The following is a 27,982-nucleotide window of genomic DNA, read 5'->3' on the forward strand; positions in this document are numbered from 1 at the left end:
TTCCTCACAGACACTGCTTTTGTAATGATGATTATGGTACCATCAGACAAATTTGAGCTCATACGGGGTATACCAACTATATGTCTTCCAGTAGATTAGTATTTATATTTTGTTGCTTGGTAAGCAGGAACCCTTCTTCAGTCTCAGGAATACAAGTCTCTATGAAACTAAATACTGTTCTTATACTTCACTGTTTGAAAATGTGATGTGTTACGCTCTAGCTGTGAATGATTTGTAATTTGCTTCTGCTATGGCTGATTTTACAGGAATCAAGGGATTATACTTGATATTTCTTACTTCTTACAGTAGAAGTGTTAGCAAATAAAAATAAATTATAATCAGAGTACATATTTCAACAAAACTAATTAGTACCAGTGCAAACATAATTTATATAGTAGTAGTTACTAATATTCTAAAAACTCTTGTGACCACTAAATTACTGATCACATGCAGTTCAATTGTGTAGAAAATTTTGATTACTAATATAAATTAGCAAACCTCTGGTCTCTATTGGAGTAAACACATCATGTGAAGGCAATCTTTTGTGAAATAATTCCAATGAATAAACTATTCGCATAAAATAATTATGTACTTGAGCACAGCTCACCACTCACCAAAGAGGTGGTAAGAGGGAGTCGTGTAGGAAAGAGCAAAACTTGCTAAGCTTTTGAACAAAAGTTCATCAGTGCCAATAAACAAACAAGCGCACAAACTGACACAGCACTAGCAGATCAATATGTTAACCACACTCTAAGTTCTGTCTGCTCAGCACTTAGAAATCATTTGACCTGTGAATGAGTTTGCTAGCATAGTCCATTGCATACTGTCAGGTGGCATAATCATCTCGAGCAATGCAGCTCTAGTTGCAAAAGTGTATAAGTGTTTTGCAGAAGCGACCTGTATAGGTGCTTCATTTGAAGTATTAGATAACAGCTGACTCTCTGCTAATATTACATTAAAATATTTATCTAAAATAAATTCTAACAGTTATCAGTGTGAGTAAATTAGCTAATTGTTAGCATACTTCAGAGAGGTAGCCTATAGTGGATACCTTTGACAATTAATATTTAATTTGACTCATTCCACATCCCTCACTCTTTGTAGGATTTATGGAACACACCGTGAGAAGTTGAAATTTCAACAACACTGTCTGCTTTGTAAATTTTTTCCCAATGTAATTTTTAGCTCATACAATCTGAACAAGTCATGAGGTATGCTTATATTGTGCATTAACAAAACTACTTAATTAGTATGTTTCATTGTAAATATCCGACCATCAAGGTCTCAAACCATTTATTATCCTCTTTGCATGTAAATCAAACAATAATCAATGTGTGGCAAACATAGAGATTGTAATGATTTATGCATATATGATCAGGTTGCTGGGATTTTTGTCACTGTTATTTTATCTGCATTTTATTTATCGTCCACTTTTAAGCATTTCAGTGTAATCAATTTCATGATTTTATACACATAAACATACAAATTCAATGAAAAGGATATGGAAAGTAACACATATTAATAGCCCACTTCTATTACTGATCAAAATACAATTTATCCACCACAAAAAGTCCAATAGAGCTCAAATCACTAGCACTTTATGACAAACACTGAATTCTTCAATTGCATAATGTACCTTTCGTCTAAGCTATTTGTATGTGGTACATCAAAAACACTCAGTGGCATACCCTGTGCTGTTTGGAGTGTATAAGTGCTCAACAGCATGGTTACCATTGCCCTTACAAAGATTAAAAGAAACGAGTGTGGGTAAAAGGGTTAAAAATGTTGGCACACTCACTCACTCAATCCCTCACCGACTACTACTCCTACCCACTCGCAATGATCCCCACAGTCGTTCCACATCATATGCTATAAAACAAAGAAGAAATAGTGGAAGTTACTACATCTGGGAAGAAACAGAAGGAAAATGACATGAGCTAAAACAACAGCATAAGAATATGTGACTGGTTGACTACTTACACAAAACATGGGTGAGCTGATTGCACTAACACATTAAAAATATCTCCCTAAAATCTTTGGAAACAAGTTGGACAAATCACAAAACCTTAAAAGTCTCACCACATTCATTTGAATGTCACTTAAAATAGAGGGCAGATCTGCCAGCTACCCTGGCGGTGTCCTCTTGTCGTAAAATAATAGACAGTCTACTAAAATGTGGTGCACCTTGACCTGTATGCCACAACATCACACATTGGGTGGTTGTCATGCCACAGCAAGTAGCCATGCATCAGAGTAAGGTGGACCTCATCCCATCTTTGTGGCTGAAAGGAAGTATGCCATGTCCACGTAGTAGGCTTTACTAGATACTGCTTATTGTCTGTCACCTCCAGCCACTGATCCTCAACACAAGACTATGTATCTCAACAGGGAGGCGAGTTCATGCAGGAGGATGGTAAACTGAGTTCACTGAGGATTGCGACACTACTCCTTGGCTGCTACACTGCCCTTTTATTCCCCAGGCACATACCCATGTGCCCAGCCACCCAGCAGAAAGACATCTCCTCCCCAGCTACTGTAGTTGGAGGAAGGCATCCTTGGAATTTTAGACTACTTTACTGATGGGTACGAGTGTTGTAGAGAGTGAAGGGCACTCAGAGAATCACAACAGACTAAGAATTTAGTACTTGAGTCACATTTCATCTACTCCAGTGCCCCGAAGATCACATATAATTCCACATCGAAGACAGTAAAGTCTTGAGGAAGTTGAACCTCGAGGTCATGATCAGGGGAAATAAGGACATGATCACGGGAGACAGCAGAGCAAACAATGTGGTCCCCCTGTTTCGACCAATCCATGAAGATAGCTATAGAGTTGTGGTGTTTGGTTGAAATGACATAAAGCATATTAAAAACATAAGCAGGAGTGCAATTTTTCCTGTACTGACTGCGCGAGGTGGTGCACTGTTTAGCATACTAGTCTCGCATTCAGGAGGACGAGGGTTCAAACACGTGTCTGGGCATCTAGGTTTGAGTTTTCCATAATTTTCCTAAATTGCTTCAGGCAAATGCTGGGATGGTTCCTTTCAAAGGCCATGGCCGATTTCCTTCCCTGTCCCTCCCTAATTTGAACTTGTGCTCCATCTCTAATGACCTCATTGTTGACAGGACGTTAAACACTAATCTCCTCCCTCCTCTCCTGAATTGCACCAAATCTAAAATTACTTGGGAACTCCACAGTAACCATTGCGGCTGGAGGGTAAAACCCAGGACTTGAGGTCGTATGTGCTCCACACCAAGTGACTCGCACACACTGCACCGAGGTCCCAAACAGCATTGTTGCTTGTGGACAATTGGAGAAAAGGCATTCCAGAGGTGAAGAAGCAACAGTATGGTATGTAGGTGATGTCAGAGTTGTGAGGAACTTACATGCTTGACACACATGAGGAGCTGCCACTGGATGGTGAGTGGCGATTCCCAGCCTCAGCACAGAGACTGGGTACGAGACTGGTGTTGTAAGTACCTGTGACCAGCTGAATCCCTTCATGATGGATAGCACAAATAATCTTCAGGTAAGAAGGCCTCGCTGACCCACAGCTGTGAATCCATAGTCTACCCGCGAATGCACAAAAGCTCTATAAAACTGGGGCAGATGTACCCTGACTGCTCCCCAAGACCTGTCACTAAGGCACTTTATGATATTCAGTGCTGTCTGGGTTCTGGCTTTCTGGTCTCTCATGTGTTGTAACCACTACAGTTTGGAGAGAAAAATGAGGCCGTGGAACCTTACTGAGTCTTTAAAATGTAGAATAGTGTCCCAAAACTGCAAGTCAGGTTTATTAAAATTATAATGAGAACAATTAAAATGAACACACACACATTTATCTGCAGAAAACTGAAAACACATGTTTGCAGCCCACTCCTCTAACCTCTGCAACTGCCAGCAAAATTGTCTACAAATAGGGAGCACTGTACAGGACTCCTTACCACAGACATGATGATGTTTATCGCCATGGCAAAGAGAGTAACAATTAAAACACTGCCCGGAGAAATACTATTCTCCTGCTAAAAATGATCTGACAGCATGAAACCAACTCGGGACCAAAACAGCTCTTAGACAGGAAGGATTGGTACGAAGATGGGGAGGTGACACAAAAGCCCCATTGATGGAGTTGCATGAGAATACTGTCCCTCCAAGCAGTGCCCTATGCCATTCTGATATCAAAGAATATATGAAGATAGTGATGTTTATGAAGGAAAACTTCTAGTAGGGCCAGTTTCTCAACAGTGGACTAAAATCTTCAGAGTCCACACTGAGAGTAGTGATTTGCTGGTCTCTAACAATCAGACCAGACCAGACAATGGTTAACCATTCAGTCCAGTGTTTTTCCTACACAGCTCATTAAGGCGACACTCCGCTAACTACGGGGATGTACGCAGTCCTTTCCTGGTCTGAGGAGAGGCAGAAAAATTGCCTCTCCCCACAAGCTGGGAAATTGAGCTGTCAGCCATATCAAATTAAAACATTCAAGTAGGATTTCCTTTGATGCTGCTGGCAAATGTTGAAGCACGTCGTACAGGATTTAGTTGTGACCGGATGCAGTATTACAAAATGCGGATAGTGCCAATTATAGCTGCCACATGGAGAAAGGGTAGTTATAGAACTCAAAGTTGTGGGATCTGAAGCCAAACTTGCCTCTCTATGTAGTTGCACAGTAGTGGCGAAAAGCCGGATCCTGGCTGGCACTGACAATAGTCACTGCAAAATGCTCTGCCATTGTCCGAGCAATGACTCCAGGTGTTGTTTGGAGGCACCCCTGTTTCATAACCGCTGCTGCTGGTAAAAGACTGTCTACTGGAAATCATCCTGAAGGCTTCCCATACTTTTGTGGAACAAGTGGAATGGTTGATCTTTTCTTGCTCTCATTAATTAAGTGTCGAGCCTTGGCTCTAGCAACCCGAAAGGCCATGAGGTTGCTTGCTGTTGTGTGGTACTTGAACCATAAAAAAGCCTCATGCCTGTCCCAGATTCCTGAATGGCATTCATCAGTCCACCAAGGTACAGGTTGTCTTCTAATACTCCTGAGGACTTTAATAAGTCGGCAGCATGATGGATCGTTTGAGTTATGTGGTCCACCCATTCCTGGATGCTATCATGGTGTTCTCTATTCCAGAGAAGAATGTCGAGTGAGAAGTGGTTACTGGAATGAAAGGTGTCAATGAGTTTCCACTGAAAAGAGTGTGCGAGAGCTGGAGAGCAGAAAGAGAGGTCGATGGTTGAGAATGAGCCTCTAGCAGCACAGAAATGAGTGTTGAGAATGCACAACTTGTGGGACATCATGAGGTTCTCCAAAACCCAACCTCGAGGGCAGGCAGAGGTTGAACCCAACAATATATAATGGGCATTGAAGTCTCCCAGTAGTCAGGGGAGTTGTTCCACAAGATCTGTGAGAGCCTCAGAGTCCGGAGGTAAATACAGCAAGCAGAGTGATCCTATGACACACAAATTTCAGCTGCAACTGCTTGCAGGTCAGTAGCCAGGGCGACAGCACAGAGGAATGGTGTGCATTATTGACAAACACAGTGACCCCTCTTTTGGTGCTTTCCCTGGTCAGGTTATCCATTTGATAGAGCATATAACACGGGGGCATCAGATGCTTTAAAACACATTTCCTGTAAGCACAAGCATGGAGGGTGTTCCTGCGCTAGGAATTTCAGTTTCTCCATGTGTCCTGAACCCATTAATGTTCCAGTGATTGATGGTAGGCATCTATCATGGGGGTAGCACCTTCATCCTGACTTTCTGCTGGGGAGGGGAGCCTGCAATGGGTGAAGGCTCAGTCTTGAAGTGAGATAATTGCCCCACTCAGACATCAAGGTCCATCCCCTCTGAAGAAGATTCAAGAGAGATGTCAGGCAGGGATGATGTTGACATCTCCATCATTGGGCAATTCTTCACCTTCAACTTTGATTTTTTGGTCTGTGTAGGCTTCAGAGTCACAACCACAGAAGTGTTAGTGGTAGCTCTGCATGGTGGACATGACTGGACCTTTGGAGGGGCAGAGAGTTCAGCAACATTAGAAACCATGACTTTTTCTTAAGTTCTGGTGGTAGGGGCAGGCTTTGAAGTAACTGCAGCAGCACAAGTGCATTACAAACATAGGTACTAGTTTTGACACTAGCAACCACCATTTGTGTAGCAGCATCACTTTTCTGAACTGGCTGATTGAGAATAGAAGCAAAGAAACCAGTGAATGGGGGTGGCTGCATGGCCTTGTATATGTTTTTAGTTTCACCATGCAGGATGTGAGTGTAAAAAGATTCCGATTTGACGAGATTACCATCCACTTTTTTCACAATGTTTTGCACATCAACAATACCTCTCCGGGACCACTCAGCTTTCAGTTCCCAGATCCCTGTAAGTCACAACATCTTTGCTATAGTTCAAGGTGTTGTGCAGTTCAGTTTCAGTTGTATACTCCCAATGGCATTGAGCCTTCTGGAGCTTCTACACTTGTTGGGAACTAGATGTTTTGACCAACACAGTCCCATTTCGCAAGTGCTTGACAGATTTGAAGGTTCCAGCAATGCCCTATAAACCTTTTTGTATGTAAAATGGTGAAACTTTATCGAAGCTGCTATTTTTCCTCTTAACTATTAAAAACACGTTCTGACAACCAGCTTGCATTCTGTTACTATTAACTGAGTCTGGAGGACTAGCTACCAGAGCCTTCTTGTTAGACTGGGTGTTGGTCCCTACCAGTGGCTCACCCATTCTGCTGGGAGGAGGAAGAGAAAATTTAAGATATTAACAGAATCTTCCATCGGTTCTTGGTAGAACAACATTATAATAAATGAAAAGCACCAGTTTGCTTTTGTTCTACAATATATATTGTAGAACAAAAGAAAATTTAAGCCTTATACAACTGAAGTGTGGAAGGTTCCCCAAGACTGCCCACTAATGACTGTTCCACTTCAACAGCCATGCATCTCATCAGCACATAACACACCTTAAGACTGAGGATTTTTTTTTTTTTTAGATGTTTTTACAAACCTCACAATCCAAGCCAAAATGCCAAGTCCCTGTGACACACAACCACCACTGTGCCATTAACAGTGGTCACTAAAGCATTTTCAGAGTTCACGGTGACAGGAGACTGGTGGTGCTAATCAGCTCCCAGCTCAGGAACCCTGGGATCGGCAAGCCCATACCTAGCAACCGAATGCTGAGCCTTGAGGGACACTTACCTTGTGCCTGTGCTGGCAATGTGTTAAATAACTGTACATGCATGCTTGTGTAATTGTTTTTAGTTTCACTACTGCAAATGTATTTGAAATGAAAGATCCTGCAACTGTATTGAAATTAAAATTTATCCTTTATTTCACTGTCTAAGTTGCATATTTAATTTTATGGTGACTAGCTTCTATCAACACTTGGTGATCTTCAGCTCTATGTAGTTGTGTATGCAACCCATTATGTCCATGTGGAACTGGGTGCAAAAATGCAGTGTAGTTGTAGATTGTATTTTATTGGTCCTGTTGTCTACATAGCAGCTTATGCATAAGACATTGGACAAGTCAAGTTATAAATACACAGGCTGAAAGTAATTTCAAGGCATACATATTTAAGCTTACAATAATACACTTTACACGTAAGTATTTATATAACACATTTCATAAATTTAAATATTCTTCAATGGAGTAAAAGCAGTGATGCTGTAAATATGACTTTAGAGATTTTCCAAATGTATTGACCTCAGTGATAGCTTTTATGTTTTCAGGAAGTTTGTTATAAAGCTTAACTCCCATGTGAAAAGTACCTTTTCGGCACAGTGCTGTGCTGATTTGAGTCATATGTAAGTTTCTGTTTTGTCTGGTAAAGTGCTCATGTATATCACAGTTTTTTTGTAGTCTCTGGTCCTTGCCTATTACATTTAATTTAAAGAACAAAAGGGTTTCCGTAATGTATACACACGGTAATGGGGGAATACCAAAGAAGTGAGATAATTGCCCCACTCAGACATCAAGGTCCATCCCCTCTGAAGAAGATTCAAGAGAGATGTCAGACAGGGATGATGTTGACATCTCCATCAGTGGGCAATTCTTCACCTTCAACTTTGATTTTTTGGTCTGTGTAGGCTTCAGAGTCACAACCACAGAAGTGCTTGAAGTTGATAGAAGTATGTGTCACAGTGTAATTTGTAGTTCAGTATGGGTACCACAGGCTGCTTATGCAACTACACAGATCTGAAGATGATCAAATATTGATACAGACAAGTCATGAGATAAATAAATGTGCGACTGAGGTGGTCAACTAAAATTTTTTTTTTTAAATGTCTTAAGTTTTCTTAACTTTGGCAAAATGGGTTGTAAATTTGCTGTTTTGGCAAGTGTCACTTTAATGAACAAATTGTTGCAGTTTAGGGTTCTGTTGGTTTTCCAACATGCTAATATTCTCTTTGCTTTTTCATTTTACTTTTCATTGGTATTAATAACATACAGCTCTCTTGTCCTCACTGCTGTGTAAATTTTGCAATATTTCCTCAAGATAACTGATCAACATCATAAGGTGGATGCTGCTAGCAAGCTGCAACTGTGACAGTCGTTACCTTCCAGCAATGCCCATCTGACAATGTTCAGAAGTGTTCTCCAAGAGAAATTTTGGAATTTATGTAACACAGTCTGATGACATTCCTCCAGGACCATATATTCAACAGATTAACCAGTAAAATTAGAAGGGGTCAGCTGAATGTTTTGGCCCATGACATCTTCTACATGCACACAGAACACTGACATTATTTATTTTAATCAAAAGAATAACAACATAACTACGAATGGGCACTGAAATACATCAATGATGAAAGTTGAAAATTTGTGCCAGCCTGGGGCTCTAAACTGGATTTTTCTGTTTCTCACGAGTAGTTGCCTTGGCCATCCAGACACAGTTCCCACCAACCAAAATTTGCAACTTATCCACACATATTGACATAATGCCCATGCCCTTTACTCTCACTACTTGCAGTGATCGCCGATTGCTGCAGGAGTTTAGACTTGCTTGAGCATCTCCACAGAAGGGATCATTGGATGTCTTGTCTTAGTTATGTATGTGTGCTGTCTGTTCTCTCTGATATGTCTGAAAGAACACGGGCATGTCCAAAACAACAAACACCATTGTTGATCCTGTAGACTTATATGACAGTTAATCAAAGGAATAATGGCATTAGCTGCTAGTGAGCACTGAAATAAATCAATGGGGATTTTGCTGTTTCTCTTGAATGGTCATTGCAGCATCATTGAGTTAAGAGTGAAGTTCAGCAGTGATGGTATCTGATCTTCTGGACACGTCTGACACCACATGTAACAAGGGCAAGACGGCCAATGATCTCTTCCATACAAATGCATGAACACACCCAAACTCCAAAGGGAATCAGCAAACACTAGCAGTAGTTAGGGTAATGTGCACAGTCACTACGTTAGTAGTGTGTGGATGAGTTGGAAATTAATGTCAGCCAGGGACTGTCTGCAGGTTGCTGAGGTGGTTAAAGCAACATTTGAGAGAAACAGAAAAATCTGTGTTTGAGTCCTGGTGAGGCCTAAATTTTCAACTTTCCCCACTGAGTTGTTTCAATGCCCACTAGCAGCTAATGACGTTATTCCTTTGAATAACCGTCTTGTAAGGCTGCAGGATCAACAATGGTGTATGTTCTTCTGCACATGTTCAATGGAGTGTATCCTAAAGACATTACTTTAATCGAAGATTAAAGTGAAGAAGAAAAAGTGTCGTTTTACTTACGAGTCGGCCCAGAGGTCAAATCAACATGCAAGTACCATGGAATGAAATACTTAAAAAAATTTCATCACCTTTTTGGACAGTGTTGCATGGACCCTTTTCAGAAACATAAGAAACCTGTAACACAAGGTCTGCGAGAAATAACATTTGATCATTATTCTAAAAATAAAAGCCCTTTTGTCAATCTCATACCAGGAAAATCATTGGCTCCAACATGTTATTTTGTCAATTTCATACCAGGAAAATCTTGTGTCCAACATGTTATTCTAAGATATTTGTAATTCACAAGAGAAAGGACAGTGAAACCTCAGATGCAGAATTTTGTGACTTATCAGCAACCATTGAAAAAGTAGATACAGCTTGTGAAATCCTGGGTATATCGCCTGCTAGTAAAATTAGAAGACCAAGTGGCTTGAATACAAAAATTGAGAAAGTGGCAGCTACACTTAAAAAGAATTTGTAAGTTTCATTTCAAAATACAATTTGTACTAAAACAGATGGAAGTTCTAAAACTTCACCAACCGAATATGATGATTTGATAGAAAAACTAAAAATTAAATGCAGTACTTCGAACAAAGAGGATAAAATTAAGATTATCCATTTACTGTTGAATTTTTGTAGTTGAGCAAAAGTTAGTGATGAATTTAATGTGTCAGAATGTCTTGTTAAGTTAACAAGGCAATTAATAAAAGGGCAGGGAATTTTACCAGCATTACAAAAGAAGAGTGCATTTAATTTGGTAGGTGAAAACAAAATCAAAAAAGTTATTAAGTATTATGATGATGACAGCAAAGGACTTGGAAGAGCAGTTGAACGGAATGGACAGTGTCATGAAAGGAGGGTATAAGATGAACATCAACAAAAGCAAAATGAGGATAATGGAATGTAGTCAAATTAAGTCGGGTGATGCTGAGGGAATTAGATTAGGAAATGAGACACTTAAAGTAGTAAAGGGGTTTTGCTATCTGGGGAGCAAAATAACTGATGATGGTCGAAGTAGAGAGGATATCAAATGTAGACTGGCAATGGCAACGAAAGCGTTTCTGAAGAAGAGAAATTTGTTAACATCGAGTATAGATTTAAATGTCAGGAAGTCGTTTCTGAAAGTATTTGTATGGAGTGTAGCCATGTATGGAAGTGAAACATGGACAATAACTAGTTTGGACAAGAAGAGAATAGAAGCTTTCGAAATGTGGTGCTACAGAATAATGCTGAAGATTAGATGGGTAGATCATATAACTAATGAGGAGGCATTGAATAGGACTGGGGAGAAGAGAAGTTTGTGGCACAACTTGACTAGAAGAAGGGATCGGTTGGTAGGACATGTTGTGAGGCATCAAGGGATCACCAATTTAGTATTGGAGGGCAGCTTGGAGGGTAAAAATCGTAGAGGGAGACCAAGAGATGAATACACTAAACAGATTCAGAAGGATGTAGATTGCAGTAGGTACTGGGAGATGAAGAAGCTTGCACAGGGTAGAGTAGCATGGAGAGCTGCATCAAACCAGTCTCAGGACTGAAGACCACAACAACAACATGATGATGACAATAACAGCCATTTGATGTCTGGCAAAAAAGACTGTGTTTCTGTGAAAGTAAATGGTTCTAAATGAACTATTCACTGAATTTAAAAAACAAAATCCTGACATTCAAATTGGAAGATCAAAGTTTTGCGAGTTGAGACCAAGACAGTGTATTGTTGCAGGGGCATCTGGCGCCCATAATTTTTGTGTTTGTTTGTATCATCAGAACATAAAGTTGATGACAGATGAGGCCAATCTTAAGAGTTGACTATAAAGACCTTTTGGAAGTTATGGTATGCAATGCTGACAGTTACAATTGTATGATCAAGGGAAAATGTGAAGATTGTCCAGGCAAACAAGCCTCACTTGACATGTTTGAAGAATCCGAAGAAGATGATTTGATGCCTGACAATATAAAATACAAACAATGGGTGACAAGACAGAACTGAATGGTGACAGTCATAAAATCACAAGAAGAGTTTTTTGAAGTGTTGGAGGCTAACCTTGAAAATCTGAAAATGCATCATTTTATTGCAAAAGCTCAGTGTAAATTTTTGAAAGACAAAAAGCAAACCTTGGCATCTGAAGAATGCTTAGTTCTTGCTGACTTTTCGGAAAATTATTCCTTTGTTGTTCAAGATGAAGTACAAGGGCACCACAGGGTAAACAAACAGGCCACAGTTCATCCATTTGTATTCTATTATAAAGATGAAGATCAACTAATGAGCCACAGATTTTGTGTCATAACTGACTACCTTGAACACAACACTACAGCAGTGCACATTTTTCAACTAAAATTAACAAACCACATTAAAACAAAACAAAATTTTTTTATTAACCTCTTCTTCCATAAAGAAGATTTTGGGTTTAATGTAGAATGGCACTTTTTCACTTCATGCAATGGAAAGAATGCTTCTGATGGTGTCGAGGGTACAACAAAGCAAGCTGTCACAAAAGGAAGTCTGCAGTGCACCGATGACCATCATATCATAACACCTCAAGAAATGTTTGAAATCTGTAAAAAACATATCAAAGGAATTACCTAGGATTTTGTACAATGTGAGGAAATACAAGAAGTCTATGACAGTGTCTTGAAGGAAAGGTACAGCACTTGTCAGAAGATTAAAGGCACTATGTCTTTTCATTGTTATGTACCCCATTCACAAAACTTACTGAAGTGTGAGATCACATCAACTTCACCTGATAGTGAACTTCTTCAGTGTGGAAAACTTGTGCAACTGGTTCTTCAAATAAGGACATAGTGGCTTGTGTTTATGATGAACAGTGGTGGATTGGCAAAGTTGGTAATATTGACTGTCAAAACCAAGATTTACATGTTGTATTTTATCACCCTCCTGGACCAAGGACATCTTTTAAAAAAACTGAGAAGATTCAAGTTTGGATGCTACTTAAAAATGTACTAAGGAAGCTGTCTCCCATGGAATTTACAACTGTGTCTGGGCAAACTTATAAGCTAACACCCAAACTGAGTGAACAAATTTCTCAAATGTTCAATGAGCAATGTCCTAAAAACAAATAACAAGAGAACAATATAATGTAATTAGTAGGCTTATTTTCAATAAAAAAGTAGGTAATCATAGATATGATTAATCTATAAACTGTAATTATATATTTTATTCCATAAGCCTAGATATCACAAATGTTAAAAAACGTATTTTTTACTCGTTTTTGTAATTTGTTTTCCATGACGACCAATCGAATCTCAAAGTTGAAATTTATACTGAAGTTTGATATCATAAAGGTCTATTAATTGTCAAATTTTCGGATTTTTATCTGTTCCCTCAATAAAGATATTGCAGGCCACAAAATGGAAAAATTAAAAAATTAATCTTTCTTTGGAAAACTACTGTTCAAAAATTGAGTTTTTTTAATTTGTGGCTGATAGCTTTGAACTATTAAAAATATATTAAAGAATACATTCAGCTAAGTGATAATGATGTTAATTTGTAGCCCAGATTGTGTTGAACTAAATGCATTTTATCTGAAAGGCTTAGGACAATCCACTACTGAATAATTGTAAAAAATGTAGATGCTTGCAAATACGAAAAAACGCATGCAGCCTGGAACAAATATGGTCAACACTTCAAAATAATAAACAATAAATTTAAAAAAAAATATTTTTGTGATTACTTAACATTGGGGAATTCACCCACCAAATACAAAATTTTTCTGAGGTGGTCAAGCAACCAATTATTATTATTATTTTATTTATTTATTTATTTATTTTTTTTTTTGACCACTTGGTATGTATTGACCCAACAGCTGAAATCATTCATACTGGACAAAACTCCAGTACCCAATGGAATCACTTTCAGATTCCACACTGAATATGTGGCTGAGCTAATCCCTCTGTTAACTATAATCTATCACAGATCCCTTGGGGGGGGGAAAATAAAAAAAACAGTAGTTGGAAGAAAGCACAAGTCAGACTGATATACAAGAAAGGTAGCAGAAGTGATCCACAAAACTACCATCCAGTATCCTCAGCACAGAATTATTGTAAAACCTTAGAACATGTTCTGAACTTTAACATAATGAGGTACCTCAAACATAACGACCATCTCCATGCCAACCAGCATGGATTCCGAAAACATTGATCATGTGAAAACCAACTCGCAAATTTATCACGTGACATATTGAAAGGTTTGGATCAAGGCAGTCAAGCAGACACAGTATTTCTTGATTTCTGAAAAGCATTTGACTCAACACCGCGTTTCGCTTATTATCAAAACTACAGTTATAAGGGGTATCAAGCAAAATTTTTTGGTATGAAGAATCCAGCAAGTTATCTTGGATGAAGAGTCATCAGCAAATGTAGAAGTAACCTCGAGTGTGCCTCAAGGAAGTGTGTTGGGATCCTTGCTGTTCATATTGTATATTAATGATCTTGGAGACTATCTTATAGAAGCTTCATAAATATTCCGTCAGATCTTGATAAGATTTCAAAGTGGTGCACAGATTGGTAACTTCCTTTAAATGTTTAGAAATGTAAAATTGTGCACTTCACAAGATGTAAAAAAATGTAGTATCCTATGACTATAATATCAATGAGTCACAGAAGGAATTGGTTAACTCACATGAATACCTGGGTGTAATAACACTCTGCAGGGATATGAAATGTAATAAGCACATAGCCTCAGTTGTGGGTAAAGAAAGTGGTAGACTATAGTTTATTGGTGGAATACTGGGGAAGTGCAATTCGTTTACAAAGGGGATTTCTTACAAATCACTCAAGTTACCCAGCCTAGAATATTGCTCAAGTATGTGGTACCCATACCAAATAGGACTACAGCAGATATTGAATTCGTAAACAGAAGGAGAGTACAAATGGTCACAGGTTTGTTTGATCCATGTGACAGTGTCATAAAAATGCTGAATTATAGATGTAAAAGATCTCACAAAGTCTCGAACTAGCTTTAAATGATGACTATAGGATATGCTATAACCCCCTATATATTGCCCCCTTATGCATCATGAGGACAGGATAAGATTAATTACAGCACACACACAGGCATTTAAACAATCATCCTTCCACACTCCACAAGTGGATGGCATGCATTATGTGTTTTGCAGAGTGTAGATGTATTGGGTGATAAGGGTCTAAGCAAGATGAATGGTTGATAGGTACAAATCACAAATGCATAAAATGGTATTGTATTTACATCTCCATTCATTCTCTGCAAACCACTGTCAATTATGTAAGGTTTCTTCCAGACGCTAGCAAGTTTTCACTCTTCCTTTGTGTGTGCCTTTTGCTGACTCTACACTTCTGTCATTCAAAGAGTGGACAACCTGTATTCCTAAATTATTTACAACATTCACCCAGAATTTTCTTCACTATAACTGTGGTTTGTAGAATTTTTAGTAGCTTTTCTCAGGGTAGTTAGCATCTGTCTTCTTGGATCTGCAGCATTTCTGTGATGCTCTGTTGTGAGTCAAACCAACCTGTGAGTGATAGGGCTGCCCATATTTGTATACTAATATGCCCTGTTAGTCCCATCTAGTATTGGTCACACACACTTCAGCAATAATCTAGGATGGGTCACACATGTTTTGAAAGCAATCTTCTTAGTAGAATAATTGCTTTTTTTATTGTCCTACCAATGGTCCAAGACCTGCTTTACCTATCACTGATCAGTCCATTTCACATTCCCCAAAATTGCTACACCCAGATATTTGTAAGAGTTGACTAATCCAATTGTGACTCATTTATTTTATAGTCACTGGATACTGTTTTTCTGCATTTTTTGAAAAGCACATATTTACTTTTATAAAATTTAGAGCAAGCTGCCAACCTTTGTACCACTTTGAAATCTTTCTGAGACCAAAGAGATTGTTTGTGCACCTTTTTTTCTCCAGAACTTCATTATAGATAACTGCATCATCTGCATTGATTACTATGTATGTTGTTCATCAATGCATCATTCAACCTGAATGATGATCATGTTGCTTCTGTACATTTTCCTGAGACATGCCTGAAACTACTATTACATCTGTCAATGACTATCTGTCACTTCACAAACATAAAAAAAATTTCCTTTCAAGCTTAAAAATAAGCTTATATAGACACTAATACTCCCCCTCCTTGACTATCTGTAACTCCACTGAGTGAACAGTACAACAGATATACTCATTCTCAACAAAGTAAAACTCTCTCTGTACTATCTCATAGCACTGCCATGTTTACTAAACCGTTTTGCATACCAGGAACTCGACTTTGGAACAATCTTCCTCAAAATCTCTGAGTAATTAAATACCTTCCAAGCAAAGAGAGACAGTTAATGATTCATCTTCTGCCACAACAGCCATCTCTCCTACACTCTGTGCAGCTCATTCTTGTCAGTCCCATACCCCAAAACTTTTCCCTACCCCTTGTTGGCTGATTTCTCTATTTACATTCTGTACTTTCCCGAAAGCCACTGTCACTATCATTTCAATATTCTCCTCCTCCTTTATCCTTTCTGCTTCTGATAACACTAAACATGGCATCAAATGTGCTAAGCTAATCTATAGCATTCAAAATGCCCTTCATTATTATTATTAGTGTCAGTTGTTATTGATAATATTATTACTAGTAATGGTAGCTATCATCATCATCATCATCATCATCATCATCATCATCATTCATAATATGGTCAGGCTACATAAGCAATAAATAAATAAACAACATAACAGCTCCACAGTCTGAACACAGGGATTGTATTACATGTACTTTCTATGTACATGTGTAGCTGTAACTTAGAAATGTAAAATATAATGTAAACTTTTGTATCTCTCTTAAAAAAGTGAAAAAGATTCTTTTATAAACCTTGACATGTCTCCTGTATATCAAATCAAATGATTTGAAAATTGTATGTAACGGGATGAATAAATCACATATATGTGTCCTCCTTACCAAGACATCCTCAATCTGGTTATTAATTTTGATTGATTCCCTATATGATCACACTTCCGTTAATAAGTTTTGATGTGGTGCTTAATGAAATGCTTTCTAGATGTCAAGAAATACATCTACCCAACTGCATTGATCCACAGCATGCAGGATCACATGTGGGAAGAGCACAAATTTAGCTCTGCACATCCAATGTTGTAAGAAGCTGTTCTGGTTAGCATGTCTCATTATGTTTGAGTTCAGAACATGTACTAAGATTCTAAAGTAGGCAGGCATCAAGTTCACCAGTAAGTTTGTTGATCACTTCTGCTACCCTTCTTGCACACAGGTGTGTCCTGTGCTTTCTTTAAACTACTAGAGACAGTATTTTGTGTGTAGAATCTCTATATTTTATGTTCTAATGTGGGGCTAACTCAGAACGTAACGCCATACAACAAAACACCAATTAGTAATGGTCACACATGTATACAATTACTCATTAATGTGGCATGGTTTGTTTGGAGCCACAACAATGAAAATATTATTCTGCAGCTCGCTGGAGCACATTTGCAAACATTGGTGCACGGTGCTGTGGTTCTTTGGCATCTTTTTAGCAAGTTTATTTTATCAGTAACTGTAAACATTGACTGACAGTCCAGGGAAATCTATTAACTTCATTCTAGCACCTATTGGTACTTCACAGTGCGTTAAAAGAGAGGTAGATGTACCGTAACATCATGTAGATTAAAAAAAAAAAAAAATAACATGAAACGTAGTCACAATACTCCTACCTTTTTTTTCTCACTCAAGACGTCGTATAGAATGTTATTATTGAAAAACTGTTTGCCGGTAGAACTGGAACCCAAATTCGTTGTCTCTGTAATGTTTATTGTCTGACATTCATCCTCAGGAGCTTTTTGCTTAGTAGACGCTGCTGTTCCATCGTCTGCTTTCTGCTTCTCTTTACCTTGCCTAATTCCAGAAGTTGATCGTTTCCGTTTAGCTTTTTTAATCGACTTTTTAGGTTCCCTCTCTTCTAGGGAAACTGTTTCGTTGTCCAAATTATGTATCACGCTATCCATTTTAATATATCAGGCAAATTATCATCAGAAAACACTTCGTCAATTACTGCAAGGTTCTGCCCAAATAACACACAATATTTTTTTACATTTGGCCGTAACAAATTTAGGATTTACCCTAGGAAGCAGTTTATGATTTCAGAAATCACAAATTCCAAATCTCTCGACGTCTGAATTCCGAAAATCTGAAAACAACGTACCGTGTGTGTGTGTCGAAAGCAAACAATATTGAGTGTAGTAGCAATCACTGTCAAAAGCTGTGTCTCTTTAAGTATGTTTAAGCTAGGTTTAATGATGAAACAATTCCTGAACCATCGCAGGCGTAATAAGCGACCTTTGACCCTTCTAAAAAAATTGCACTACACACGGTACATGTTAATAGGCGTTGGCGAACCTGAGGAAGGCGTGGCTTTCTGTTTGCACACACCCCCACCCAACCAGTTGTACACGTGCTAGGTGAGTGTTGTGTTTTAGGGTAGTTGTTTTACTTGTTTAGTTGATGCTAAAAAGGCGATTGACACGCGTAGTGATTTAAAGTATAGTCAAATTGTTTTAATAAAGGTTCAGGTGCCAAAAAACATTTATTTTGATTCTGGAATAAACGAAATGTAGGATAGAACACACCATTGCTGTATTTAAAGATTTCGAACAACATTACAACTGAGAAATGGAAGCAACGGCAACGACTGCCCGAAAAATTCATCCGGTCGTAAGTATTGTATCTCGATTTTAAAGATCTTATAAGACTGTTTTGATGCGACTTGTTTCTCTCTTTCTTGCCCGTGTTCACTACTGGTAAATACATATTTGTTTGTAGTTGCAGAAAATGATTCAGAGTGGATGCCAGAATCAACAAAAAATTGCAGTAGCTTTTCAGGTTTATATGGAGCTGTGTGAAGGTATATGTCGAAAATCTGAAATTTCGTGATTTAGATTGAGTCTTTTGTAACCTACGCGTATAATTTTCAGTGGAAAAGCTGTGGAACGTTCGTCATCATTACAACGAATTACACGATTTTTTCTATCTGACTGGCAAACATTCTGCCTCCTCTGAAAGGGACGAAATATTTATCCCATTGTCAATCACATCAGACATCTCTCCAGCATGGGTTGAAAATATTCAAAACGAAGTGTGCCGTAACACCTCACCAAAAAGGTCAGTATGATCATCCTTTCATCACATTATTTGATGAGATTAGATACACCTTTTCTTCCATGTATTCATAGAGATCTCCTCAGCGATGTAGAACATGCCCTAAAGCAAGTTTATCGCCGATTTACAAAGAAAAATGTGTGTTGTTGCCCTTTTAGGTCATAATCGAAATGGCCCTCATGGGTATGAAATAGCTCAAAAAAGTTGAACCATATTTTAATTTAAGAGATGATAGCAAATTTTTGCCATACATATACTTGTACAATACAGTGTGATGCATATAGGCCTAATTCTTAAATTATTGTAACCATGCATAATCAAACAGAAAAATCAATTCACAACACACACTTAACATTAATCACATTACTGCACAAAACATGCAGAAACCCGATTTTATATATCACTCACACCATTTGATATTATTAATAGTATACACATCAAGCAGTTCAACGGAGAAATCTGTCAGTGGTGTAGGTAAAGCTGGCCATCAATAAACATTTTAGGCTCCTCTTAAACTGAACTTTACTATAGCTAAAATATTTATTCAAATTAGATGATTCATTCACCTTTGAACATCAGTAAATACAACCAGTGACTGGGTTATAAAATAAAGTCTGTTTATTTATTGTGTATTCTCGTGGCATAATCAGTATAACTTAAGGCAGGGGGGCTACGTTCATAGTCTCAAATGTTATTGAATTTAGCATATTCAGGAGTAAGTAACAAACATGTATTTTTTTGTTTACTCCAAAAAAATTCCTGCCCCAAGATACAGGCCTCCAGAGATGACACTGTGAACTCCATTTTGAAAATGCGAATTTCGGAAATTTTTTTAAAATGCTGTATCTCTGTAACAGTTCTAGATATATTGTTAGCTTTTTTTAAAAAAAAAAAAAAAGACAACTGCTTTATGATTATGATGGTATCATCCATTTCGACATATCTGTCAAAGTTCTTTTACTGTCGCCTTTTGAATTTTAAACTGCCAATACAGAAAAGTTAGATTATTTTTTCTGTTGATTAGTACTATATTCTCCATAAAGTATAGAGGATGTAAAATGTAGACTGGCAATGGCAAGGAAAGCGTTACTGAAAATGAGAAATTTGTTAACATAGAGTATAGTTTTAAGTGTCGGGAAGTCGTTTCTGAAAGTATTTGTATGGAGTGTAGCCATGTATGGACGTGAAACATGGATGATAAATAGTTTGGACAAGAAGAAGCTTTCGAAATGTGGTGCTACAGAAGAATGCTGAAGATTAGATGGGTAGATCACATAACTAATGAGGAGGTATTGAATAGGATTGGGGAGAAGAGAAGTTTGTGGCACAACTTGACAAGAAGAAGGGGTCGGTTGGTAGGACATGTTCTGAGGCATCAAGGGATCACCAATTTAATATTGGAGGGCAGCGTGGAGGGTAAAAATCGTAGAGGGAGACCAAGAGATCAATACACTAAGCAGATTCAGAAGGATGTAGGTTGCAGTAGGTACTGGGAGATGAAGAAGCTTGCACAGGATAGAGTAGCATGGAGAGCTGCATCAAACCAGTCTCAGGACTGAAGACCACAACAACAACAAACATAAGTGATGACACAGGACATGACTCGGCACATAAGTGATGACACAGGACATGACTCAGCACGTTCTTCAACTGCAAATAGGGCCAGAGAAGATCATGTTGTTGTTGTTGTGGTCTTCAAGTCCTGAGACTGGTTTGATGCAGCTCTCCATGCTACTCTGTCCTGTGCAAGCTTCTTCATCTCCCAGTACCTACTGCAACCTACATCCTTCTGAATCTGCTTAGTGTATTCATCTCTTGGTCTCCCTCTACAATTTTTACCCTCCATGCTGCCCTCCAATGCTAAATTTGTGATCCCTTGATGCCTCAAAACATGTCCCACCAACCAATCCCTTCTTCTAGTCAAGTTGTGCCACAAACTTATCTTCTCCCCAATCCTATTGAATACCTCCTCATTAGTTACGTGATCTACCCACCTTATCTTCAGCATTCTTCTGTAGCACCACATTTCGAAAGCTTCTATTCTCTTCTTGTCCAAACTAGTTATCGTCCATGTCTCACTTCCATACATGGCTACACTCCATACAAATACTTTCAGAAACGACTTCCTGACACCTAAATCTATACTCGATGTTAACAAATTTCTCTTCTTGAGAAACGCTTTCCTTGCCATTGCCAGTCTACATTTTATATCCTCTCTACTTCGACCATCATCGGTTATTTTACTCCCTAAATAGCAAAACTCCTTTACTACTTTAAGTGTCTCATTTCCTAATCTAATTCCCTCAGCATCACCCGACTTAATTTGACTACATTCCATTATCCTCGTTTTGCTTTTGTTGATGTTCATCTTATATCCTCCTTTCAAGACACTGTCCATTCCGTTCAACTGCTCTTCCAAGTCCTTTGCTGTCTCTGACAGAATTACAATGTCATCGGCGAACCTCAAAGTTTTTACTTCTTCTCCATGAATTTTAATACCTACTCCGAATTTTTCTTTTGTTTCCTTTACTGCTTGCTCAATATACAGATTGAATAACATCGGGGAGAGGCTACAACCCTGTCTCACTCCTTTCCCAACCACTGCTTCCCTTTCATGCCCCTCGACTCTTATAACTGCCATCTGGTTTCTGTAATTGTAAATAGCCTTTCGCTCCCTGTATTTTACCCCTGCCACCTTTAGAATGTGAAAGAGAGTATTCCAGTCAACATTGTCAAAAGCTTTCTCTAAGTCTACAAATGCTAGAAACGTAGGTTTGCCTTTTCTTAATCTTTCTTCTAAGATACGTCATAAGGTTAGTATTGCCTCACGTGTTCCAACATTTCTACGGAATCCAAACTGATCTTCCCCGAGGTCCGCTTCTACCAGTTTTTCCATTCGTCTGTAAAGAATTCGCGTTAGTATTTTGCAGCTGTGGCTTATTAAACTGATAGTTCGGTAATTTTCACATCTGTCAACACCTGCTTTCTTTGGGATTGGAATTATTATATTCTTCTTGAAGTCTGAGGGTATTTCACCTGTCTCATACATCTTGCTCACCAGATGGTAGAGTTTTGTCAGGACTGGCTCTCCCAAGGCCGTCAGTAGTTCTAATGGAATGTTGTCTACTCCCGGGGCCTTGTTTCGATTCAGGTCTTTCAGTGCTCTGTCAAACTCTTCACGCAGTATCGTATCTCCCATCTCATCTTCATCTACATCCTCTTCCATTTCCATAATATTGTCCTCAAGTACATCGCCCTTGTATAAACCCTCTATATACTCCTTCCACCTTTCTGCCTTCCCTTCTTTGCATCTGAGCTCTTGATATTCATACAAGTGGTTCTCTTCTCTCCAAAGGTCTCTTTAATTTTCCTGTAGGCAGTATCTATCTTACCCCTAGTGAGACAAGCCTCTACATCCTTACATTTGTCCTCTAGCCATCCCTGCTTAGCCATTTTGCAATTCCTGTCGATCTCATTTTTGAGACGTTTGTATTCCTTTTTGCCTGCTTCATTTACTGCATTTTTATATTTTCTCCTTTCATCAATTAAATTCAATATTTCTTCTGTTACCCAAGGATTTCTATTAGCCCTTGTCTTTTTACCTACTTGATCGTCTGCTGCTTTCACTACTTCATCCCTCAGAGCTACCCATTCTTCTTCTACTGTATTTCCTTTCCCCATTCCTGTCAATTGTTCCCTTATGCTCTCCCTGAAACTGTCTACAACGTCTCGTTCTTTCAGTTTATCCATGTCCCATCTCCTTAAATTCCCACCTTTTTGCAGTTTCTTCAGTTTCAATCTGCAGTTCATAACCAATAGATTGTGGTCAGAATCCATATCTGCCCCTGGAAATGTCTTACAATTTAATACCTGGTTCCTAAATCTCTGTCTTACCATTATATAATCTATCTGATACCTTTTAGTATCTCCAGGATTCTTCCAGGTATACAACCTTCTTTTATGAGAAGACCATAATCATTTCTAATGGTGCTCCTAGCCATTTTAAAAGTCGTAACCAGCTGTTTTAAATTGAGTAAGTCGCTTGTGCCATCTAACTGGGTATACAGTGCTTCAGGTCATGGGAAGGTTCCGTGTGATGGAGTAGGGGGCCTGCTGAAGCACCATGCTACAAAACATAATCTTTCCAGACCAAATACAGCTGCAATTCAGAACGCTGAGGATTTTCCGAGAGTCGTGAAATCTTACACATCTGCAACTCTCATTCTTTTGTCCAAAGAGGAAATCAAAGAATTCTGTGAGCAGAAAAAAAAAAAAAATGATCTGAACAAACTACTAATTTGAAAGGAATTTAGAAGACACGTTTTTGGACTCGAGAGTGATTGGTGAACTCATATTGCACACACTTTAAAGAGCAAGGAAGAAGAAATTTCATTCATTCGGCCAACACCTCAGAAACATCAGGATAATATTCAGATTCACAACCTGAGAAGGGGGATGTTTGTGGTGTGTGTGTATGATTGTGACTGGTGGATTGCAGAGATTATAGACACCAGTTATGAGTTAAATGGAATTGTAGTGAACTTTATGCTACCACATGGGCCAGCTGCTGAATATAGGTTTCCAGCTGAACGACAGCAACAATGCCATGAGTGCTCACTTCCTGTTCACAATGTTTTGAAGATTGTAAGTGTTCCAGTTCCTATTGGTTCAACAGGAAGGCATCACACTATATCAAAGGAAGATACTGAAGCAGTGGGACACATTTTTAGTTCATTGACTGGCTAATTTCAGTACAAAACAGAGTACACAGAAGTTGTATAAATTGAAACCTTTAAGTCATTGGGTCTTTCACATACGTTTTTGAACCATTTAAAATGCTTGAAGAATGAGTCTCATACTAATCTTTCAAAACTAAAATTGTGATAAATAAGGCTAGGTTTTGATTTTTATGAGCCTGTTATGTGATACTGTAACAGCTTTTCGACAAAATATGTAGAACTGTTCCAAAATTTGCACATTCAAAATAGCATGCACATCGTCATCTTTGGAGGGCTGTATCTTGGGGCAGATTTTTTTTTTTTTTTTTTGAGAAAACAAAAAAAAAGTACATGTTCCTTAATTAGTCCTTCATTTTAACATAGGCTAAATTCAATAACATCTGAGACTATGAAGGTAAGATTTTTCCCTGGTGTGCCAGAACGGATATGGACTATGCCTCATAAGAAATTTGAACCATTTGTGACACAGTCAAGTTAGCAGACCAAAATCCGCTACTTTTCATCCATTTCACAATTTATTATCTTTAAATTTATTTATTGGCACTGTTAGGTGCTTTTAGGTAGTTTGTTGTTGTAGACAATAGCAAGGCATTTGTAGCTGTCACGCGTCTTTTCCAATGCAGCGCATGGTGCTTTAATTATATGTAAACTTCTTATGTTGCAGTCATCAGTTGTTCTCCTTAGGTCAGACTTATTTAGATTTTCTTTAACAAATGTGGACAGTTCTAGATATGTTGGCTAGGCTCTGTCATTTAGTCGTTTGAAATAATCTCTACATGATTCACATGGGCTACGTCATTTAATGCACGTGAAAGCATTCTTTTGCCATTTAAACCCTAATTTTAAGCGTATGGAATTTCCTCATAGAAATACTTGATGTTTTGGATGGGAGCACAAGAATGCAAAATATCCGCATACTAGACATTATATACTGACATCGCTCCTCACCTTGTACCGTGTGCGCATCTGCCAAATGACTTTCCTGTTTGGTAATCTCAGCTGAGCTTGTGGCCAATGTGAGATCCTGATAGTTCAATGGTTTTGTTATAATGACTGGGAGGATTCAGATAGAATACAATGTCTCAGTTCAGTGTCATTTTCAAGCAGTACATTGTCCTCTACCAAGTAGTGTGAATCTCTCCATTTCTGCTGCCATACTGTGTTTCAATTTTCAAGGTTGCTATCACATATGACCAGAGCCAGTTAGAGAACATTTTTCCACACAAGCACCTTTTCATTTAACACCCCCTCTCCTCACCATCTTCACTTGTATACTTTCACCTTTGTCAGTTTTTGCTCCTAATTGTGTTATGCTCTGTATACAAATCTTGCACTTTGAATCCCCTGGTGCCCCCCTTAGCTTGGTATCCCAAGTCGCAAATTGGGTTATGTGGACCGTAAACTAGACCTGCATGTAATCATTGTTGTCATCTGTGTATAGCACTGTATCAAGTGGCAGAATTGTGGGTAAATAATTAATATACACTGATCAGCCCGATCATTATGACTACCGGCCTAGTAGCCATTATACCCACCTTTGGCACGGATAACCGTGGTGAAACTTCACGGTTTGAAGCAGTGAGACCTTGGTAGGTCACTGGAGGGAGCTGGCATCAGATCTACACACACAGGTCACCTAATTCCTGTAAATTCAGGGGAAGGGGGACTGTGAGCTCTTGACGCTACAGTCAGTCGTATCCCAGGTGTGTTTGATCAGGTTCAGATATGGCAAGTTGGGGGGCCTGCACATCAGTTGAAACTCACCAATACGTTCCTCGAACCACTCCATCACACCTTTGGCCTTGTGACATGGCACATTATCTTGTTGAAAATGCCACTGCCTTCAGGAAACACGATCGTCGTGAAAGGGTTTCTGTAGTTTGCAACCAGTGTACAATATGCCTTGGCTGTTACGGTGCTTTGTGTGAGCTCCACTGGACCCTTGGATGCCCACATGAATGTTCCCCAGAGCATAATGGAGCTGCCAGCAGTTGTCTCTGTCCCACAGTACAGGTGTCACGGATCTGTTTCCCTGGAAGATGACCGAGTTGCGCCCTCCCGTCAGCACAATGAAAAAGGTATCTGGATTCATTGGACCGTGTAATGCTCTGCCAATGTCCATTGCCCATGGTCATTTGCCCATTTCAGTCATAGTTGCCGATATCATGGTGTTAACATTGGCATGTGCATTGCTCGTCGGATGCAGAGCTCCATCATTAGGAGTGTTTGGTGTACTGTGTTTTCAGACACACTTGTACTCTGTCCAGCATTAAAGTCTGAGGTTAATTCTGCCACAGTTCACTGCCTGTCCCATGTTACCAGTCTGCCCAGGCTATGATTTTCATCATCTGTAATGGTGGGGTGGCCGTCCAACCTCACGATGTCTGAATGTGGTTTCTCATCGGTTGTCTGAATGTGACTTCTCCTCGGTTTCACCACACGTTGAAGACAGTCACCACAGCCCTCCTCGGACACTCGACAAGTCGTGCAGTATCCGAGATACTCGTACTGAGCCTCCGGGCCGTCACAATCTCCCCTCGGTGAAACTTGGATAGATCACGCACCTTCCTCATTCTACACGTGTACAGCACGCTCACTGATGCTATTAGATGCACTGTGTGTGTGTCTGACTAGCAGTCATTCCTCGTCAGTTGATGCTGCTATTGTGTGGATGGGATTAGATTGATAGTACGTCAGTGATAATAATGTTCTGGTCGATCAGTATAAATAGTGAAAAGGAAAGATCGAGCTACAGATCCCTGAGGTACACCCTATACAACTGGAAGACGTTCACCGAGACCTCGGTGGCCAGAGACAGTGAGCGTGTGTGTGCGAGTTGTGCTTGTACGAATGTGTGTGGGTTTTCTGCTTTAGAAAAAGGCCATTTGGCCGAAGGCTTACATGTCTGTCAGCCTTTTGTTGTGTCTGTCTGTGACACAGTACCTCTTCTAAATGGTGAGTAACAATCTATCTTTATCATAATATTGTCATTATTCTACTCTGGATTTTCCATCATTTGATTTTTAACAGATATTTTCAAAGTGTAGGCAGTTGCAGAGAGAAATGTAACATGACTACTTAAGCCCATATGGGTTATTAATCATTTGAGTCAAAAGTATTATAATGGTATGCTACCAAAAATGATACATAGATCCACTGTAGTTCCAACCCAGCCATGTAGTATTGCAAAGCAGTCTCATCTACCGTATGTTGTCGTGACAGATATTTGTTGTTTCATTGGTCACTCAGATGCCTACTGGAAAACATCAATTATTTGTTTAAAAAAATAGGATAGAGAGCAGTAACACACTATGTTAATGTTCAATTTGAAAAACGAGATGTACACACCAACGACGTTAAAATTAAGGTAACTCTTAGAAACATCAGTTTATTTGTACTTAAATGACGAGTTTTCTTAAGATCTTTTGGTTTAAGTTAAGGGACAGTGCTGACCAATAGGGGGGTAGATGGTTCAAATTAATCTCCAGCAATCCAGGTTTGGATTTTCCACGATTTCTCAAAATCGCCTCAGGCAAAAGCTGGAGGGTTCCTTTGAATGGGCAGCTTACTTTCTCCATTTTGTAATCTGAGCTTGTGCTCCATTTCTAATGACCACGTTAAATTCTAACTGTCCTGCCTCTCTTCCTTTTGGAAAGAGCGTAATTGATAAACCAGTGAAACCATTTTATGTAACACAGTGTAACCTACCAGGTCATATGGTTCCACACATGAAATCACATGACATGGTATGTTGGGTATACCGGAAAAGAGGGCATTACACCAGGCAGTGTAAGGAGAATATGTGTTTGAAGGGGATCAGGGAAGTTTTGGTGAATACAGATACTAGGTGATTGAAGGCTTAGTTTATAGTGGTGTTATGTGAATTATGAATTCAAGTGTCCTCCAGGAATCAACACTTCTGGATTTGTGGTTTGACATCCACAGAGTGCCTGAGCTGTGTGCGGAGGTTTTCTCTTCGTTTCCATTTCTGTGGAAGCAAGATGGGTCATTGGTCATGATGTCATCCTCTCCAGTCTCCATCAAAAATACAATCAGCATGATAGCTGAGAATTGACCGAAGATAACTGTCGGAAGCAGTGTGAGGCACAATGGGAGAATGTATCGGGTATTAGGGAATTATGGTGAGGAGAAAGTATTAGGAAATGTTATAAAGTTTAATTAAGAGATCAGACGTGGCTAGTCTAATGGTTGTATATTTACTTATTACTTGTAAATTAATAAAATTTTAAATATTTCTGTTATATGTAATGTGTAATACTAAAATGTCAGTGTAACCTCTTGAATGTCTCAGTATCCTTCATGAGGTCAGAGTTTACCTAGCAAGTTT

At 38.9% G+C, this 27,982-nt stretch overlaps 1 protein-coding gene across 2 annotated transcripts in view; it reads left to right on the forward strand.

Annotated features, from left to right (window-relative positions):
• The first annotated feature begins 18,204 nt into the window (after positions 1 to 18,204).
• Positions 18,205 to 27,982, forward strand: part of LOC126259314 (uncharacterized) — a 37,457-nt gene continuing 27,679 nt past the window's right edge. For both annotated transcript variants that reach the window (XM_049955991.1, XM_049955993.1), the window contains exons 1-3: positions 18,205 to 18,451; positions 18,560 to 18,641; positions 18,712 to 18,898. In XM_049955991.1, coding sequence (XP_049811948.1) covers positions 18,410 to 18,451; positions 18,560 to 18,641; positions 18,712 to 18,898 — 311 coding nt within the window. In that variant the 5' untranslated portion in view covers positions 18,205 to 18,409. The remainder of the gene's footprint in view (positions 18,452 to 18,559; positions 18,642 to 18,711; positions 18,899 to 27,982) is intronic.

Source organism: Schistocerca nitens, chromosome 5, assembly GCF_023898315.1.
Source record: "Schistocerca nitens isolate TAMUIC-IGC-003100 chromosome 5, iqSchNite1.1, whole genome shotgun sequence".
NCBI lineage: Eukaryota > Metazoa > Arthropoda > Insecta > Orthoptera > Acrididae > Schistocerca > Schistocerca nitens.